The sequence below is a fragment of the Lissotriton helveticus genome, chromosome 4_1 (assembly GCF_964261635.1).
Source record: "Lissotriton helveticus chromosome 4_1, aLisHel1.1, whole genome shotgun sequence".
Classification (NCBI taxonomy): Eukaryota; Metazoa; Chordata; class Amphibia; order Caudata; family Salamandridae; genus Lissotriton; species Lissotriton helveticus.
In genome coordinates this window covers 2,050,405,889-2,050,425,209 of record NC_136063.1, presented here as the reverse complement: position 1 = coordinate 2,050,425,209, position 19,321 = coordinate 2,050,405,889, and the positions used below count along the sequence as shown (strand labels likewise).

General features: G+C 46.9%; 1 protein-coding gene across 1 annotated transcript in view; it reads left to right on the top strand.

The window, feature by feature from the left end:
- CUL4B (cullin 4B) overlaps positions 1-19,321 on the top strand; it is a 945,370-nt gene that overhangs the window by 268,478 nt on the left and 657,571 nt on the right. Inside the window, exons 7-8 of the mRNA XM_078688736.1 lie at positions 4,531-4,693; positions 4,783-4,872. Of these exons, the coding sequence (XP_078544862.1) occupies positions 4,531-4,693; positions 4,783-4,872 (253 nt within the window). The remainder of the gene's footprint in view (positions 1-4,530; positions 4,694-4,782; positions 4,873-19,321) is intronic.

Genomic DNA, 19,321 nt, shown 5'->3' with positions numbered 1-19,321 from the left:
TTTCGAGCTGCGGCTCGAGCGCGATCGGCCCCTGCGCTTACGTTGGTTCTCCTGGTCCCCCCCTGCCGGATTGCTTGCAGAGGAATCAGATTCTCCTCCCCTTGCTCCGCCGGTCCGAGGTTTGACGGTTTCATCCGTCCATTGGAAGACCTCCTCTGGGGTGTTGAAAAAGAAGGTACAAGACTGAAAGATCACCCTCAGCCGTGCAGGATAAAGTAGGGCATACTGTAGCAGCAGACCCCTAAGGCGGGCCTTAGCCGCCGTAAAAGACTGGCGTTGTTGCTGCACTTGCTTGGTGTAATCCGGGAAGATCAAAATATTGGCATTGTCATAAGTCAGCTTGCCCTTCAGCCTCGCTTGCTTGAGAATCACGTCCCTGTCCGCATAATTCAGGATTTTAGCAATCATGGGGCGCGGTGGCCTGCCAGGCGGCGGCTTCTGCGTCAGCGCCCGATGGGCCCTCTCGATCAAGAAGCAGCGGGAGAGAGTCTCAGATTGAACCCAGCTCTCCAGCCATTGTGTTAGGAAGTGTTCTGCATTTCCCTTCTCACAGTCCTCCGGGAAGCCAATAAATCTCAGATTGCTACGTCTTGCACGACCTTCAGCCTCCTCCGCCCGTTGTACAAGGCCCTTCTGCGTCCTCTCCAGGGTCATGACTCTCTTCTTCAAGGACGTAACATCGTCTTCCACTATGGTTATGCGCGTCTCTGTACCCGCTATAGGCTCCACTGCGTTCCGCAGGTCTTGTCGGAGGAGCATGACATCCGAGCCCACTGCCCCGATTTTGGCGTCTAGGACATCCCGAGTCTGCGTGATGGCCGCCATTAGCGCCGCATTGTCCGGTACCTGCGCCGGGGCACCCTTTGCGCCAGCAGCCTCCGTGAACTTGTCGATGGGCCCTTGCTTGCTCTGGCTGCCGCCACCCCTCGTCATGTTGTCGGGGACCCGGGTCCAAAGATGGCCGCCCGCGAGCCTCTGCGTCACCGAACACCCGGCAGGCCCGATCCCGACTCTGCCAACTGCGTCACACCGGGGCCTGACTCGACCACCGAGCAATCGTTCGCTGCCGCCGCAGCTCAACACGTGGTACCTCCGACCCGGGGCTGTAGTGGAAACTGCGACCGAGGCAGGCGCACCCCTTGACGATCAGGCACCGCCGATCCGCCGCTGCTCCGAAGGTCCCTCGCCCCGTGCGTGTCCGGCGCCTCCCACGAGGGTCACCACTGGGATCAGCACCCGGGGCGTCGCCTGCCGCTGGTCCACGAGAAGAGTGATCCGCGAAGGCCCCGGGTCCGGCAGAATCGTCGTATCGCCGCTCCCCTCCGACGGGCCATGCCAAAATCGAGGCCCCGGCTGTGCAGGCCGCTCCGGAGCCTCTCCACCTCAGGCGACGCCCCGGCCGCTAGGAGTAGTCCCGTGCCACCATTCGCGGGCAGGGGACAGCCACAGGGTTTAGGCACCTTTCCGAGTTGTCTGGACCCGTTCACATGGACCAGAGCAGGATATTTGAACAGGATTACGGAAAGGCTGGCCGGAGCTCACGCTCTACACGACCGCCATGCTTGCCGGCTAAGCCACGCCGATGTGGCCTTTTTAAACCATACAACTTACGTATTGCACGATATAAGCAATGGGCATTGAAACTGGTCACTTCAAGGCCTTGTAGTTATGTCCTTGATTTTTCAGGCAAAAACAATCATTGATTTCAGAATAATGAGTGTAAAAGCGTTAAGGTAACCATGTTGTTCCTGCTTGAATTTCACATGCTTACTTAATCTTGCATTCCCTATAGGTGTTTGCTTTTTCCAGGATGATATTACTTTTTTTTTTCTTTTCAGACTCCATATTACTGATGTCTATTGCATGATTTGAAATAAGTTTCATCCAGGTGCATAACTTGAAATAAGTCTCATCCAGGTGTTTATAGTGGGGCACAATTGGGTTGTAGCTGAAGGCAGTCCGATATCTCTCAGTGGGGGCAGTGAGGGAGAGAATGTGGTACTATGGCCAGAGCTAGCGGATTTAGAACTGGGGAACTATGTTCAGCATTCATGACCAGTCCACCAGACCGCTCACCTGAGGTAGCAATATTCCATACTAGATCTTAGAAGGCCCCTCTAAACCTTGAAAGCCCTGGTGTCTTAGCACCAGCTGGTGGACCCTATCGGTGGCAAATGTGGGTTAACCTTGAAGGCCTGTCAACCACAATCCATACTGAAGTACACCTCCAGTCTTGCGGGCAGTCCTACGAAGCAGCACACTCTATAGTGACAGTGACTCTTCCACTGAGGTCCCAGGAACCTTGAGGCCAGTATACCTCACCCATTGGTACATCCATTGGCCTTGTTTCAGCAGTAGTAGTGCAACTCGACACCCCAGGGATCAGCAATGCAGGATTTGCACCCACACCAAACAACGTTTTGAAACTTCATGGTTTCTCTGCTACATGGACAAGCACTTTTAACATTTGCTTGTGTATTAGGGTCTGTGTATCATTTTAATCCACACTAACAAGATCGTCAACCGTTGGGTACATCACAAGCTCTTTTCTTCTTAGGCATATCTGCCCGCTTGGGTAACTTAGCTTCAAAAGATTGCCAATAGCTCTGGCTAAACAATAACAAGCTTTCAAAGGCTAGACCTTTTGGCTATGCCAGTGCTTGTTGTAGTCTTGTGAACTCAGCCTATTGCGCTGGCTAGCATGGTATTGTCTCTTTATCTACCAATTCTCGCCTTTTCATCTCGGATCCTACCCTCCTACTCTCAGTCAAGTACAGTTCAGTGTCAAGCCTTCCTAACTGGTTGTGTAGACTGCTCTCACCATTGCAGTGCTCTTGAAGCAAATGCCCCCTATATAAACTTTTACAAAAAATTGATTTTACGCTCTTGTGACATAAATTGAAAACAAAAACATATCACATGTAAGGCTTCTGTTATGAACTAAAGTGTTAGGCATGTTTGTGTTTAACATGAGCGTCACTATTTACTGAAAATGTTATTTATGAAACCTGCAAGTGTAGAGTCCAAGTAATTTAAAAACATAATTATTTCCATAGTTGATGAGATTCAGCACTGTTAACCAATGCCTGTGTGTGTTGCATGTATCCGCATAATTGTTACACAATAGTATCTCTATATCTGTTCCTCCTGCTTACATGTTCATGGATACACATGCGAAGAAACGACAGAGCTGGGTTGAAGAGGTGCACCCTCAAGTTAAGAGGGAGCATTCACTTTTCACTGCTTGGCTAACACCAATACTCCGTCTATAAATCTGCCTCTTCTCTACATTTCTCACTCCTAGGTATCTGTCCCAGTAAACTGTCCATGAAGTTCACAGCACCATCCTTCCATTTAGTCATAATTCACATGAAAGAGCCCATCCCTGTAACTATTTACGCTTCCGCTAATTCATCTACCTGGTAGTAATCACATGTGAATCTCTATAAGGACACTGATTAGTTAACTGGCAGACCTTGGATTCAGAGACTTATTTACGCTTGTCTATTCTCAGAATATATTTAATAGATCAACCTTCTCTGTTCTGCTCAAGGGAGGTATGCAACACTCCTGGGAATATTTCATATACCCTGTGTGGCATCAGGTAGATCCAATGTAGAAGGCTAATCTGTAGCAGTTTGATACTGGCATTATGGGATACTTTCTTTAGGTTGCCCCATTCCACCTACATAATTTCCCTTCCTAAATCCTCTTCTCACTAAAGTTAACCTTTTTCAACGTGGGATCTGCTGTGGACAACATTGAAGCTTATAATCTCTTTATTGCCTTTGGTCCCACTGCCAAAGTAATAAGTTTAACATCTACCCCAGCATGCAAACTGAGCACCCCACATATTCAGCCCAAAGGCCTCTCATTCTGCCTTTAATACAAGAAGTAGCCCAGGACCCGTTGCCTATGCTTCTCTGGGACATAAGGGGCCCATTTAAGGCATGTATGCATAGTAGGGCATAGACTGAGAGCAATGAGATTGTTCCACAATTGGGGGAGCGGATGGGAGATGGGGGAGTTTACGTTGCTGGATGGTGGGATCCGGGTGTCCCACGGTCAGGGTGGTACAGAGAAGTAAATATTGGGCCGATGTCTCCTCCCTCCTCAGATGATTGTACATTCGACATGATATGCAGTGATGCTGTTAAGTATCTGACATAATAATGAGATTGATATGTGATGATTAAAGTTGTAGCCCTAATGATGCTCACTCACGGATAGATGTCTGCGACCCGGTGGTGGGGCTACCTATTCAACACATGTAAGTGCCTATTTTCTGATTGCATGGTGACTAGTGTTACTTGCAAGAACTGTACATTACTTCAAAAATGATAAAGTAAAAAAATTAAAGCAGAAAGTAACACTGAGTGAAACGTACCCTGCCTTTATCTTGGATGTCAACCTCCCATTGTTATACTTTTTTACAAGCAGTGCAAATTACAAATCTAATTTTAGACCATTTAACAGCTAGATGCATTTGTTTTCATTCTGGATAATAAGTCTTTCTTTCCCTCTTTTTAGGGATATGGGACTGGAGTTGTTTAGAGCGCATATAATTAGTGACCAGAAAGTGCAGAATAAGACAATTGATGGAATTCTGTTATTAATTGAGAGGGAAAGGAATGGAGAGGCAATTGACAGGAGCTTGCTCCGAAGTCTTCTTAGTATGCTTTCCGATTTACAAGTAAGTAGAGCATACAAATATTGAAGTCTGTGTAAGCTGTATGAAAAACTGGGGTGGTTTGACTTCAACTTTTCTTGTTTAATACCTAGATTTATCAAGATTCATTTGAACATAGATTCTTGGAAGAGACGAATCGATTGTATGCTGCAGAGGGTCAGAGGCTAATGCAAGAACGAGAGGTATTTTTAATAATGTAAATCGGTTTTCCTGCTATTATTTCCTGTGCTTATGTTAGTGTTGCACTGTCGCTCACGTTCAGTAAATCTCATCGATTTACTTGAGTTAAAACAAAAGGGTAGTTGTGTAATTTTTTTGTGTGAAATATTTTTGTTTACGAATTTGCAATAGCTTTCACCTAAACTACTCTGAAGCTACTTGTAAAGCAATTGAACTGGCTATTTATACCAAGAGGCCTTTATTTGATTCTGTAAACAACCTTCTCTATTAAGAATTAAGAGTAAGTCTTGAATGATAACCCTTGAATATGCTGTGGTTGAGAAGAACCCTGGACTACAATTCTAAAAGCAATCCGACACCTCCCCAGAGCGATCATTCTCTTTGCTTGCACGGTACTTGGAAGTCTTACAAACCTTTTACATTTTTTTACTTTTACATCCTCCGTCTTCTAGATCAGCTGCGAAGGAACTAAAGCCCTGCACGTTGGTCCTCAAGGGTTTTCTCTTTTGTATTACAGTTTCTGCACATCTTTAATCTCTCTTATTGCAACTGTTTGCTCTGAAAAAAATATGCCAGCAGCTTCCAGATGTTTGAATATTACATCAAGGTTGTTAATGTGTCATGCATCTGCTCTCAAATTCCAAACACAGATTCAAAGTAATCAGATTTTCTACTCAAAATACCTGTTTTCTGAACGGTGGTGGGACCTTCACATTTGTATCAGGTGAAGTTGGTCAGTGTCGGTCTAGGTTTCCAACTTTGGAATCCATATTTCCCTCGAGACGAAGTTGAACTTGGAGCAGTGTGTGCTGCTTTTTGTTATTAGTGAGGTGCTAGTTATGAAAAAGTAAAGTTGCAATATGTAAATAAGCATGGAGAAAAGAAACCAAGTCCTCTGTTTGACCATAGTTCTCTGCGAGCTCTGGATATTTGGACTGCATCAAGAATAATTTCAGTGTGAAACGTGGAAAAAAGTAGAATTGCACACTTTAAGTAGTTTCAACACTCCAAACCTTTTTCCAAGTGCTTCTGCGGTCAGTACTCCTCAAATAACAGGGGTGTGGAAATTTTTCAAAAATCTACTTGGCCAAGGGACAAAATGTTACACAAATCTACTTGTCCTGGGAAGGTCACTGCTTGCCCCGCCTATTCCATAAATTACTAAGGGAGGTCTACACGAAGAGAACCTGCAATGCAATCAGTGCAACATATTATGCAATATATATTTCAAGTGCAAGTCCAATGATGCAATGCATGGTCATGCACTCTTAAATGCAATGTTGTAGTGGGTGGTTGTACAGCATGCGTGCAGATGTGTCAGTGTGTACTTCACCCAATTATCAACTAATTTGCATGTAACACATTTTCATATGAAGAGAAGTAGTACTTAAAGGCAGTGTGCAGACTTATAATTGACTACATTTCTTGAAGTTTTTTGGGCACAGACAAGACTTTGTCGAAAAATGTACCTGTAGGATAGAAGGGTGTTCTCCATCATAGGGCGAACTCCTAGCTGTCCAGCTTCAAAAATACTCGGATGTGATGCCCTGATAAACTTGTGAATGGGAATAGCTGCACTTCTTGGCAGAGTTTATGAACAGTTCATGGGGCAGCAAAATCGCATAGCAGATGTGCTGTGGCTCACTGCGGCAGTATACGCAAGTACAAATACACAAGAGGCAGTAATAGGCAGTTAAATCAATCTATCCTTTTATACTTCTGGTCAGGTGATGTGTGTGTATATTATTGTGCACTCACCTGTACATCTCTACATTCTTCTCCCACACAAAGAGCATATGCAGCACTGGCAGTAGCAGTACAGGGTTCTCTCTTGCATAGAGTAATGGCAGCAGCTGAATAAGCTACCCTAACATGAAAAAGTGCAGCTCACCACTTGATGTTCAAGTTTGTCTCTCTTAGATATGTAGGACATGTAGCACCAGTGAAATCATTATACTCACACAGCTGGAAAGCAAACGTTAGTCTCATAGCGAAGGGAAGGAGTGTTACTTTGAAAAGACAGTAAATCAAGAAGTGCAGAGTGTAACTGGGGAGTTGGGAGCTGGGTAGGTATCTGTGTGTGAAGGGCATAAGGATGGTGGTTGGTAAAATGGTGGGGCAGCCCCACTCTCTTTAAAATAAGGGGACTCTTTGCTCCCTTCACTCAGTCTGGAGTCTATGACAGGAGGCCCTCCACCTACCTCTTCTCCTGCCCTGCTCTCCAAACCCCATGGCAGCAAGTCCTGAATACTGTATTCAGAGGGCAGTGTGAGTGCAACAGTGGTAGCAGGCACAGCCTGCGACCTGTCTGCTCAGTAGTTGAAGTGCATAAAAAAAAACATGGGAACTGTGATGCTACATGAAACTGAGGAGGCAGGGTTAGCGAGTCTGGGGCGGGGTCAAGGTAGTGGCTAAAAAAACAAATATTTTCTAACTTTTTGTGGTCTTTGACCTTCAGGTAACTACATGTATAATAATGGACAGCTTTAGTTGAAATTAAAGTTATGTTAATCAGTGTGATTTTTGTTTATTTTACAGAGTTTTATACAGCGTGAACTTGACCCGAATTGGGTATCAGGGCGCTTTACATAGCACCAGTTGCGTTACATGAGGACACATTAATTTTTGTCAGGCACGGGGAGATTGAGTGCTTTGCCCAGAATCACAGGATGTTCAGCGTCATTGCAGAGACTTGAACCCAGTTCCCCAGATTCGAGGTCGACCGCCCTGGCCGTTAGGCCAACTCCTCTCCCCAAATATTAAGAAACCTCTATTAGTTCATGCACTGACCAACCCATTAACATTTAGCAGAGCAGGCAAGAATCTCTGACAGACCGTCCTAGGCACTGGCACCCACATGTGCAGACTGCACATGCATCCCTGTGCAACGGTGACTGTGCAGGTTTTGCTGCAGAGTTCTGATGCTAGCCACAAGCATCCATCTTGCAGGACACTCAACTCCACCAGAGACAAACTGTCAAAAGAGCCGGACCAGCCCTTGATTAATTGGGGTAGAGGTGGAGGCTGTGAGATGCATGTACACAGGGTCTCTGCTGAAGGAGTTTCTGGTCACCGCATGTGAAAGGGGAAATGAAACAGCTCTTTATCCGCAGGGGCCTGTCCTGGAGGCTTTGATGCCACCTAGTAGTGACACTGAACTAGTGACAATGTGGGGTTATGACCCGGAGATCCCCTGAAAAACATTTCTGTAGTCAGAATAAAAAAAAGAATGTGGCTGGGCGAGTGCAAGCATCGAGAGTGATTTTGTGCTGGGCATGAGGTTCAGGGGCAGCAAGCAATAGGGGGACGGAGGACAACAGTCTAAACATTCGTAATGTACCTCTAACGTACCCAAGCATTCAGGGCTCTTTGCCTAAAGATAGCTTGAGAAAATCTGATTGCATCAAAGGCAAACTGTGACACTTTCTGATAACAGCCTCCATTCCCGATAGGAGGGCAGCTAAGGAGGTTGAGAGTCTGCTGCAGTGATTGGTTTATAACCTACGTGCCATAGATATATATGAATATGGTAATTTGGTGGGCTTTTGAACCTGCTGTCACATACAAGGTAAAGAGACACCTGCAGTTCCCACATGCTCTGACCCCAGTGGGTTAGATCATCAGGGTCGGTGTTTTCTTCAGTGATCTGTTTGCAATGTGCCTGCCTCAGGCTCCAAAGCAAGTACGCTAGTTTGAAGAGTTGATGCACCTGCTGGAGAGGGAGAAGGGGAGGGGGAGAATGTGAGCAATACGACTGCATGTGAGCCTGTATTAGTGCAAGGAAGTGTGGAGTGGTTGGTATCTTTATTGCATGTTTTGTAGTTGATTTAGTCTAACTCCCTGGGTCAACAGGAGGGATTAGAGAACATTTATATAACATCAGAAACACCCTACGTTGAGGTGCTTTAGCAAGAACCGAATTGTGTGCATGGAGTCTGTGAAAACGGTGCAGGGACTAGTAGTTAGTGGGGTATTACTGGGTTGTGCACTCATGCACAGTACATTTTTAATTTTTTTTATGACGCACACAGTCCGAGACCAGGGAGAGAGTCGTTTTAGAGCAGAATTGCACCTGCTAAAACCAGAATATAACTAAGGTTTGCGGGTTCCAAGACTGAAAGCAGTACATTTCACTATGCTACTCCAGAGTACTATCTTCACATTCAATAATCTTGCACATTCTGCATGCCTTCTGTGCGGCCCACAGAAAGAACATTCTGTGTCAGGTGAGTGTTAGGGGAACTTGCCCGATTTTCAATGCAATAACATGAATTACACCAATTCCGTCTTAGCTCGTAAATACACACAATTATCACAAATGACTTTAGGGCACTAGTTGGAAACTTTTTGTAGCCTCCTGGAAGAAAGCAGACAATGTGTTCCCTACGAACACTCAACACGTAATGTGCACAAGGGGGAGGGGTGCCAGGCGTCCTCTGATCGGACTGAAGTGGTTTGAACAATACAAGTCAAACTGTTAAACTGCTAGTAATGAGGTGTGAGAAACAGTTTAGGAGGGGGATTTGGGGCGGAAGAGACAGGGCCGATGTGCTTGCAGCATGTGGCTGCAGGCAGCACTTTCGATCCTCACGAACCAAGCATTTATTTTAAAATGAAGTTGAACAGACACATGTTCTGAAAAATAGCAGGAAAGAGAGAATGAAACCTCGGCCCGTGAGAGAAAAATAAGGCGAGGGAGTGTGAATGCGACTGATAGTGTTAACTCATGTCACAGAGTGTGCAATGTGAGGCGCACACTCTATTAGCCCACCAATTAATGAGTTTCTGAGATATGGGACTGATTCATAACACTAGAATTTCAACAGCTTTTCGTCTTTACATATATTATGTAACAGCATACAGCGGTTCACTGTTCACCACCTCAATTCTCATCCAGACAAAAAGTAGCAGACTTCGATCAGGCACTTTACAGGTAACAGATAGCAGCTTCAGTCCCTAAAGGAAATGAATATAAATCACCCATCTGCCCTTTCACTTTTAAAATCCACCAGCTGTTACGGGCAGTACGAGATAAAACAAACATCTTGCTCATTTGCTTTAAAGCTATGTGTGGTGTAGCTGATATACTGATCACGGGAATTTGAAATGTTTACAACCCGGTACAATTCTTTAACACCACATTTAGTATAAATGAGCCGTTGCATAGCAGAGCTCCACTTGCAGAACAGTCCGCTCCAAACCCCAAGTTAGCGCGCTCTATTTTCTCTTGTGGAATCTGAACTGAGCAGTAGCATAATGCATTATTTTAACTGCAATCTGTTGAGCTCTGAGGAGAATCTTTGCATTTCTTCTTTCCTTCGCGAGCAGAGAGGAAAAAGTTAACTGTACTCCTACGCCCCGCGCATGGTGCCGCAAGCTCACTTGGCAAGTGATAACATTAATGCCACCCTTTCTCCTCACCTCTGTCTCGGGTCGCGCCACCAGCACCGAGATATTTCTGCTACCCTCGTGTGTTAAAATTGAGACCGCTTCCTCGTGGTTCTGCACGTCCACCCCATTGAGCCTGAGAAAGCGAGACACCCGATTGCCGAGACTACCGCTTTCTGCGACTGACGACTGACGTTTTGGTCCCCCATCCAATCACTGGCTAGAGCCTAGTCATGGGCTGCTAGCCAATCACAGGCCTCAAAATCGTCTCGGCTCTCTGGCAGCCTTTCTGATTGGCTGCGAGTCCCAGAGTGCCCACAGCCTGTATTATGTATGCGGTTTAATGTCTAGTTGTCCATCGGACAAAATTGACATTAAATCTTCTTGCCCGTGGTCAAAATCAACATGGCTCGGGCGTCGGGCGATATGATTCCCCCACCCCTGAATAAGAAGATGGTTTAACTCAGCTGAAAGTCTATCCATCAGACTTTTTCATTATTGATGACCGTTAGCATCCCATGAACAGTTGTCAAATTAAATCAGAAAACAAACCGCAATGATGACTATGGTATTTGCTTGGATTATGAGGGATTTCTCATGTCTTGGACTGATTAAAAAGACATGGTAGCCTTAAGCTCTTAGCCTCATTCCTTTTTTAGGTCTCGCCTGGCGTTAGCAGCGCACATGCGTTGCTCTCGTCATGCGAAGGCTTCTTGGAATCATTATGGTTCCAGAAGTTGTGTCTCTGCTCCGTCTGCAAATTTCATTCATGCGCGTCGTTTGTCTTCATGGATTATGCAAAACACAGTGTAATGATTGCACCGGAGGCATTTTAATCCCTCCTGGTTGCCACCCTGGCCGCTTTTGGTCCCGCCCACTGGGATTGGCTCTTTTACTTGCAGCGGAGACAGTGTCTCTTAATTAGCCGCTAAGCACATTTTTTTGGTATTACAGCGTTTATCTTCAACAATGGCCGACGCGCCTTTCATTTCTCTGGCGCGGCCTGTTCTGTTTGTGTTTGTTTCCGCGTGTCTATTTCTTTTTGTTTGGTGTGTTTCTGTGCCTAAGAGCTGCATCCCACGGGAAAGTGAGGCCACGCATATACATTCTAAAAGATAAACACAGAGAGGCCGCAAAGAGGCTCGGCTTCCTGTGAAGTAGTGCAGGAAACTTTTCCGGGTGGAACTGTAAAGGTGCTGCAAGAGCAAGGGCTCTTGTTTTGAGTGTGTGCTCTTGCAACAAAGTTGAAAACCTGGTTGATTTGTTTTCGCTGTCTGAAGTTTTTAACACGTCATTGTTTGTCTTTAATGTGATTTGCGGACTTTAAGACACGTGCGTACCCCCAGCCCTGTATCTCCTGGCCCCGGGCCTCTGCAGGCAGTTCACAGGGGCACCTTTGTTGCCTACCAGTGGCCCCAGAAGGAGCCCCTGAGTGGTGGGCAAACAACCCAAAAGGTAATATAGCTGTCTGGTGGTGGGACTTGGCATCCACGCTTCCGACCACAAGATGGAAATATGAGCAGGTACCGGTAATGTCACTTGCTTCTTCAGGTGCCCTCTCCTTGACTTCTTGAGTGCTGCAGACGTGTGAGGCGTGGGGTGTCTGGACCTGTGGGCTACTGTGGCGTCAGTGTGCACGGCTGTGCAGGGTTCAGCTGACAGCTGCTAATCCCAGATGCTGAGCCAACGTAGATCCTATCTGATCCAGGCTGCTGCCAACGCTCCGAGTGTCTTGCCTTTGTTCTTATGCACCTATTTGACTGAACACTCCGGCCCAGTGGGTGTAAGGTACTCCAATGAATGCTTCAGTTATTATAACCGAGTCCGCCGTGTTTTTTCCCCCTGCTAGGTGATGCAGGGAGACGGCACACCGACAGTGTTTTCTGTGTGATCTGTGAATCCTTCAACCGCATGCCAGGTGCATGGATGTCTCTAAGCACCCTGCATAATAACGTTTTTTGTATAGTGCTCATTTCTATTTCCAAGCACTGTAAGCAATAGCTTTTGTCATTGTACAGTTTAATATTGATCAATTGGGCCTTGGACAACATTAAATGCTAGTTGAATTAGCATGGGTTCAAAGTCCTGTCCCTGGCAAGTTAATTACTGTGACGTAATCAGATCTCTTTGTCCAGCAGCACTACATTCTGGGATTTAGAGTTTCGCGTTTACCTGGGTACTTGCAGGCCTAGGAGCCCTAGAGGGCGTGCTGTGGTGGGTGAATAAGTGGCCCGCTGCAGGGGGGCGCTTGGCAGCTCCGAGACCGCCTGTGTGTCTAACACTTGTGAACGAGTAGCTCCGTGGTGTGAATCACCGATTGTCCATTGAAATCAAACGCTGTGTTTTAGTTTCCATCTCTATCTCTAGCGTGCGCTGTAATGGTGATGCACCCTATAGGCAGTTTCTGTACATGTGTAACTACAGGCTGGCCCCATGTACTGCGTAACGCAGCCATCAGTAGTCTGCCTTGTCCTGTGGTCTTGTTTCAGCAACACCCAGTGTCCAGCGCTGCAAGCAAATACGCTGACATAAAACAGGTGTATGAAAGTACAAACCCATTTCTACCCCCTTAAATCACAAAGGAAAAAGAGCACAAGCTGGCAAGTGCCAACATTTCATCTACACCACAGGTGCTCTGAACAAAGGAGGCTGCTGGCCAGATACAGAATCCCAGTTAACTCTTGCATTGCTGAAGAGGCTGGACAGCCAGGCCCAGTTGTGAAGGACAGCTGCAACTGACAGCGAGGACTGAGGACCTGACCTACAAACTAGTTAAAAAATAAACACTTATTTGCAATACAATAGGTCTCGCATTTACGTGGGTTTAAGCTAATGGAATTGTAAATTTCAATGCCTTATAGCTGCTTAAATGCGGCGCAAATTCTCCCGCAGTGTGGGAGAATTAATGAGTGGACGGGGCTGCGTCGGCCAACGGACGTGCTCAGCACCAGCGAGGTAGTTGACTCGAGCTAGGAAGGGGTTATTTCTGTTTTAAAAATAAAAACATAAATAAAGGGCATTGTCATTTACAATGCCAATAGCCCAAACTGCATAATGTGAGACCTATTGCATTGCAAATGCTTGTTTTGTTTGAATCGGTTTTATTGGGTTTTTCTTCACAGAGAACAGAGCAAATATCTGCACTACGGTATAGCTTGCCTGCATATTGTGGCCAATACATTTGTCACTTACATATACTATATTCACAGTATTAATAAATGCCTCTTTCCACATTCATGTACCTCTTAGTTTGTGATTCATACAAGTCTCTGATCTGCTGTAAGCGAATGTCTTTTTTCCCCGCTTGGTCTGTCAGATGAATGGCAGTAAATGTACTGTAGTGAGAATTCCCAACTCGGGAGGCGGATAATAATGTTGGGTACAACTAAAACATAATTGGAATTGTAAGTTTCTAACTGACATGTCGCCGCCCGCAGATTCAATCAACCCCCCCCCCCCTTCAAACACCCCACAAACCGTGAACATCAGTGCATTTCTACATCTCAGGATGCAAGGCCTATTATTTCTGATTTTGTAGTTGTGGAGGATCATAGCATCGTCCCCCTAGTTCCTAATCTTGATGCGAGTCTGATGTAGCCTCTGGCCCATTATTGGGAGTCCGGTCTGTTTCCTGGAGCTCTTGCACTATCATGTCCCAGTGTGTGGCGATTAGTGTTTTACGCAGTCCTAGTGCATCCTCTCTATGCAGCCCGACACTTTCTGCTGTGGCCCATATACGCAGCGAACGCCTCCATGCAAGAATAACAGGAGTTTCAGGGGATCGCCACTTTTTAGTAATCAGTCATTTAGAAACAATCAGCCCCAGGGCAATGAAATGGGAAGTCACCTTTTGATCCTTAGTTCTGCCATAAATGTGTAGAATGCAAGCCTCCCAACATAGGGGTACACTGCGGCCCGTGTAGCGATTTAAATAGGTTACCACAGATTCCCATTACTCTCCCAGACGTGGGCAGCTCCATAGCACCTGTAGCAAATCTGTGTCAACGGCGTGACACCGCGGGCAACCAACATCTGTGCAATTGTAGTATTTATTAATCTTCGCTGGATTGAGATATGCCCTCTGTGTTATACAGTATTGTATTAGGCAAAAACGCATGTTACGCTGGATGCTATTTGGCCGCTCCAGCACTGTGTTCCATTCAGAGTTTGAGAAAGGATGCTGAAGGTCTCTCTCCCATCTTGTGCGCAAAGGAATTAGTGCTATCGCTGTGGGATGCCTGAGGGCGGTGGTTAACCACCTGATTAAATGTTGTCCCTGTCCCATGACATGTAAGTATTTGATAATTAAATGGGTTGGAGGCTCTCTCGACATGTCACCCCAGTGTTTGCCCCTTGCTGCTATTATTGTGCGGTGTATGAGGAATTGTCCTGCCTGGAGCTCATCGATCTCTGCCAGAGAGGCAAACAATATAAGTCCACCCTCAAGGTATAGATCACCGATGTCATGAATCCCGACTTCTGCCTAGTGCCTGAATTCGTGGGCCGCGATAGCCATGGATCCTCCGGGCGTACCCAATAAAGGTAGTGCAGGGACATATGGCTTTGTGTGTCGCGTAAGGAACAAGCTTCTGCGGTAGCGTCTATATGCTACATGAAGCAGTAATTGAGCTGGGGCTCTCTGCCTATGACATGGGTGGAATAGTGCAAGGAGGCTGCAATGTGATAAGGGCGGAAAGTCTGTTGCCGTGTCAAATAGGTATCGTTCAGAAAGCCACCCTGCCACCCATTGCAGTTGAGCTGCAAGATAGTGCTCTGAATTGGGTAACCCGAGCCCGTTCTGATTCGTCCGTAGATGGAGCTTCCAGAGTGCAACTCTACTGTGGGATGTTCCCCAAATAAATCCCCTCACCACCCTCTTCAGTGCTTGTAAGGAACCTGGAGTTATGCATAGGGGTAAGTTGGTAAAATACTATAAGAGCTGTGCCAATACCACCATGTTAATTAAGGCCACACAGCCTATAACCGACAATAGAAGTGCGCTCCAAAATGAAATTTGAGAGCGAATCAAATTAACCGCCCTACCCAGATTGCCTTCCAGCAATTTGTCCAGTAAATGGTAAACATGCACCCCCAGGTAGCGAAAGGCCATTCTGTGCCAACACCATTGAGGGTGTAGTGCGGGAATGGACAAGTCGTGTTGAACGGGTAAAGGCATTTCTTGGCCACATTTACTTTTAACACAGACAGCGCTGCGAAGTCTCCCAGGATATGCGCCTCAGTCTCTGGAATAGAGTGCATGCCCTTGATGTATATGAGTGGACCGCATGCATGCCATCACCTAGCGTAATCCTCCAACGCTGCTATGGCTTCCCTGATCTCCTGTTCGAGCGGGGCATCGAATGCTGCGCTCTGGTCTGGTGTTATCTTAGGCAGGCGTATAAAATTCAGAAAGGTGGTTGTGCGTTCCCCTTCATGTGGAGTGGTGTTTTCATATAACTCGTTGTAGTGCCTGTCATTTCTTCATGTATTTTGTGTTGGGTGTATACTGTGGGTCCTGCCGCAGTGTGTAGTGCATGTATAGGATGCCGAGACTGCTCCTGGCGCAGCACCCCACGTTAGTAATCGCCCGGGTCTGTCAGATGTTGCATGTGTTCGCGCTGAGTGCGCAGCGTAGTTTAGGCACCTTAATCGCTCAAGTAAATGTGTTTGCTGCTCATTGCACTCCAGGATCGCGAGCCTCCCATACCCGATGCCACCTGATTTTCACATGGCAGCAACCCCTGTTTTTCTCTCCCTATTTCCTGAGTCAGGTGCTTTTGTATATTCCAAGTGAGGCCCATACTGTATCCTCTGAGGACCATTTTAAACGCCTCCCATTCTAGAGCTCTGAAATGTGTCGTACCTGTGTTAATGTCCAAGAATTCCATTGTAACTTCCCCAAGGGAAGCCCGAAACTCTGTGTCTTCTAGTGCTACAGGTTGGAGACGCCGGGTGGGAACCGGAGGCGGGCCGGCATCCCAGCTGAGCCACATTAGCTGGGGATTATGATCCGAGTAAGTGCAACCTAGGTATTCTCGGGGCTTGAAAAATCCACTCACCCGCTCGCATTTGCGAGCCAGATTTAATTAGGGCGAGCTATTTTTAGGTCCCACTCTCGCTTTCTGGCGGGTAGGAAGAGAAACTGACTTTTGACCTCTGTCTCTGAAAGCAGAGCAAATGTGACAAGATAGCAAGATTTAAAGGCATCTTTATTGCTCACAAAGTGAATGAGCAATAAAAATGCCTTTAAATCTTTTTAACTTTTCTCACAGAGGTCAAGTGCATTACAGTTAGGTCGAGTATTTTTTATAGGTTGCTAGACCTGCAGATCCTGAAACAATTTTTAGAATTTTCGAGCCATTATTCTATGTGCTTAATGAGAGATAGTAGTGAAGATGAGCTTACCAGTCGATCCAGCCTAACGTGGAGGTCCTAAACATGAGAATAGAAGGAGTGGATGTGGGTATCTGGGTTGCAAACACGCCAAGCATCTGTTAAAGACCAGTGTTCAAAGCGAGGACTTTTGAAGAGCCAGATGTGTGCATCAGGGGTGGAAATGAGCGATCCAGAGCAGTGTCTCATACTGAGTTAAAATCCCCACTCAGCAGCCAGGGGACCCTGCTCCAGGGTGCAAGCAGGCATGTAAGGTGATGGAGGAAGGCGGCCTGCTCCACATTCAGGGCATATATGGATCCTATCAAGATAGCCTGGCCATTTAAGCAGCCCTTTACAAAGACGTATCTACAGTCTGGATCTGTCTGCACCTCTTCTGCCGCAAAGGGTGTTCCCGCCTTGAACCAGATCCTCGAGCCCCTCGCATGTGTAGAGTAGTTGGTGTTAAACACTTCTCTCTGCCACCTTCAACGAAGGCGGGTAGCCTCAAGCTGTGTTGTATGTTTCCTGCAACAGTGCTATGTTGGTGGCCCTGCACTGCAAGTATGAGTATAAGGAATATCGCCTGGCTGCTGTGTGTATGCCTCTCGCATTCCAGGTGATTAATTTGACTTGCATCATGTCGGATTTTGAGCTTGCATAATATGAAGGAGATGTGGAAGGTCTAATCGCGCAGTTTAGTTTGTCGTTTGACCTGTGTGTGGCTGTATAAACAAAAACGGGATAACAATAGAAAATATGCAACTATATTAGAGCAGACCCAAAATGAGGGTCCTCCCAAACCATATTATGGTAACATGTTACGTCCAGTAGTGACTGTCCATGCCAGGGGTGGCTGAGGCAGTAGTGGTGCCTCTTGAGAGCCCTTGTGCTGCAACATTAAGAAGAGCCTAGTATTGTTCAATGAGTACCTGATGGTCTCCCGGCTTCTTACGATGGAGAGACGCAATGCCCTGTGTTTTTTATGCGCTGCCTGCCCCACTGTTCATTTAACTGGGAAAGAGGGTACAAACCCAGCAATGTTGTTGCGTCACTCAATGCCATGAGCATCCATCGGGCCTCTCCATGATTTGCATGGAGCTAAACCATGTCATCCAATGTTTGTAGCGTCACCACAGGGAGGGACGGCAAGTCAAGCCTGTTAGGCCAAAGTGAGAGGAGGGCTAAGATAAGAAGACAAAATTAAAGAGTAAGATCAAAAGTTCTATTCCTGCTCCCACTTCTCACTATCTACTAATACTATTTAAACAAGGAAAGTGGGACAAACTAAAGAAGGAAAAAGATTTATTTGGAACAGTTATTTCATGCAGCTTACGCGTTTCTCGCTGGATCGTGTCCCTGTCTCTAAAATTCAGTCGCCTAATCGGGAATGGCCTGTGATTGGCACCCCGGGGTGGCCTGCAGGCCGGCACCCTGTGCTCCCACTCCACCACGAACTGAGGGGACGGAGCATTGTTTGGCAGTACCTCTCTCAGCCAGTGTTCTATGTAGGATACTGGATCATTGCCCTCCACATCCTCTGGCAGCCCCACCACACACACATTGTTACTTCTCAATCGGCCTTCAGCATCTTTCAGCCTTTCTTCTAGCACATGCACTGTGTTCATTAAGCTGCGTAACAAGGTTGTGTTTGAGCTGGTGGCTGGTCTCAGTTCTGCGAGCACCACCTCGTTAGCCTGTACCTTATCGGCTAATATGTGGTGGTACGCGTTGTCGGCTAATATGTGGCGGTCAGCGTGGCGGATTGTGAAATCCGATGCAACTTTATCTATTTTGGCCTCTAACAAAGTGCGTGTTTGATCAAGCAAAGTGTTAAGCTTCTCTACAGCGTTAAGCATTGTGTTCATATTTGTGGCCAGTGTGCGATGAAGGGGATCCTCGCCTTGAGCTGCATGTGTGAGGGCCGATCCTTCTGATATGGAGCGAACCGTCCCTTGTGGGGTAGCAGATCGTAGGTGCCCCATTACCAATTGTTGGGCTGTGGGCATGGGGTTTGTGGACCACCAACCACCGGTGAAGAATGTTTGGGTTGAGGCTCCGACTATGACGCAGGTTCGATGCACACTTTCCTGTTCTAACTTCAGGGGAGGGGTGTGGGGTCCTGCTGCATGGAAGCATGGGGTGCAGTTAATAGAAGATGTCATGTGGCGTGTAAGGGCCCTGTTCTCTGCAGTTCAATTGAAACTTAACATTGTAGGTAATTTGGCATGGGTAATTTGGCATGGGCTAAGGCCTCCAGCCCAGCTCTTCTTACTAGGTTGTGCTCAGGCGGTCTTTGCTCTGCCCCTTAGCTGTACTAGGCGATGCCCAAACAACCTATGGCTCATCCTCTGGTTCACCGGTGTCCGCAGGGCGAGGGGAACTTGTTGCGCAATATAGAGTCTGTTTCTGGGCCACTCGCTGCCCGTCTTTCGACCTAAATCATCTGTTTCACTTTCACCCCGGTCGCCAAGGTCCCTCAGTCACGCTCAGTGGAGGCTACCAGCGACTCCTCCGTCTGGTGTTGCAGCGGAGCTAGTTTGAGGCGAGTGAGGTCCTACCAGGTAGCCATTTGTTGAACCAGGTTCTGTATATGCAGGAATCTGCTATGGAATAGCCGGAGACATGCCAGACCAGCTTCAAAGTAGTGAATGCAGGGGGCTGGGCGGGTTAGGCGCGGGACGGGAGGGT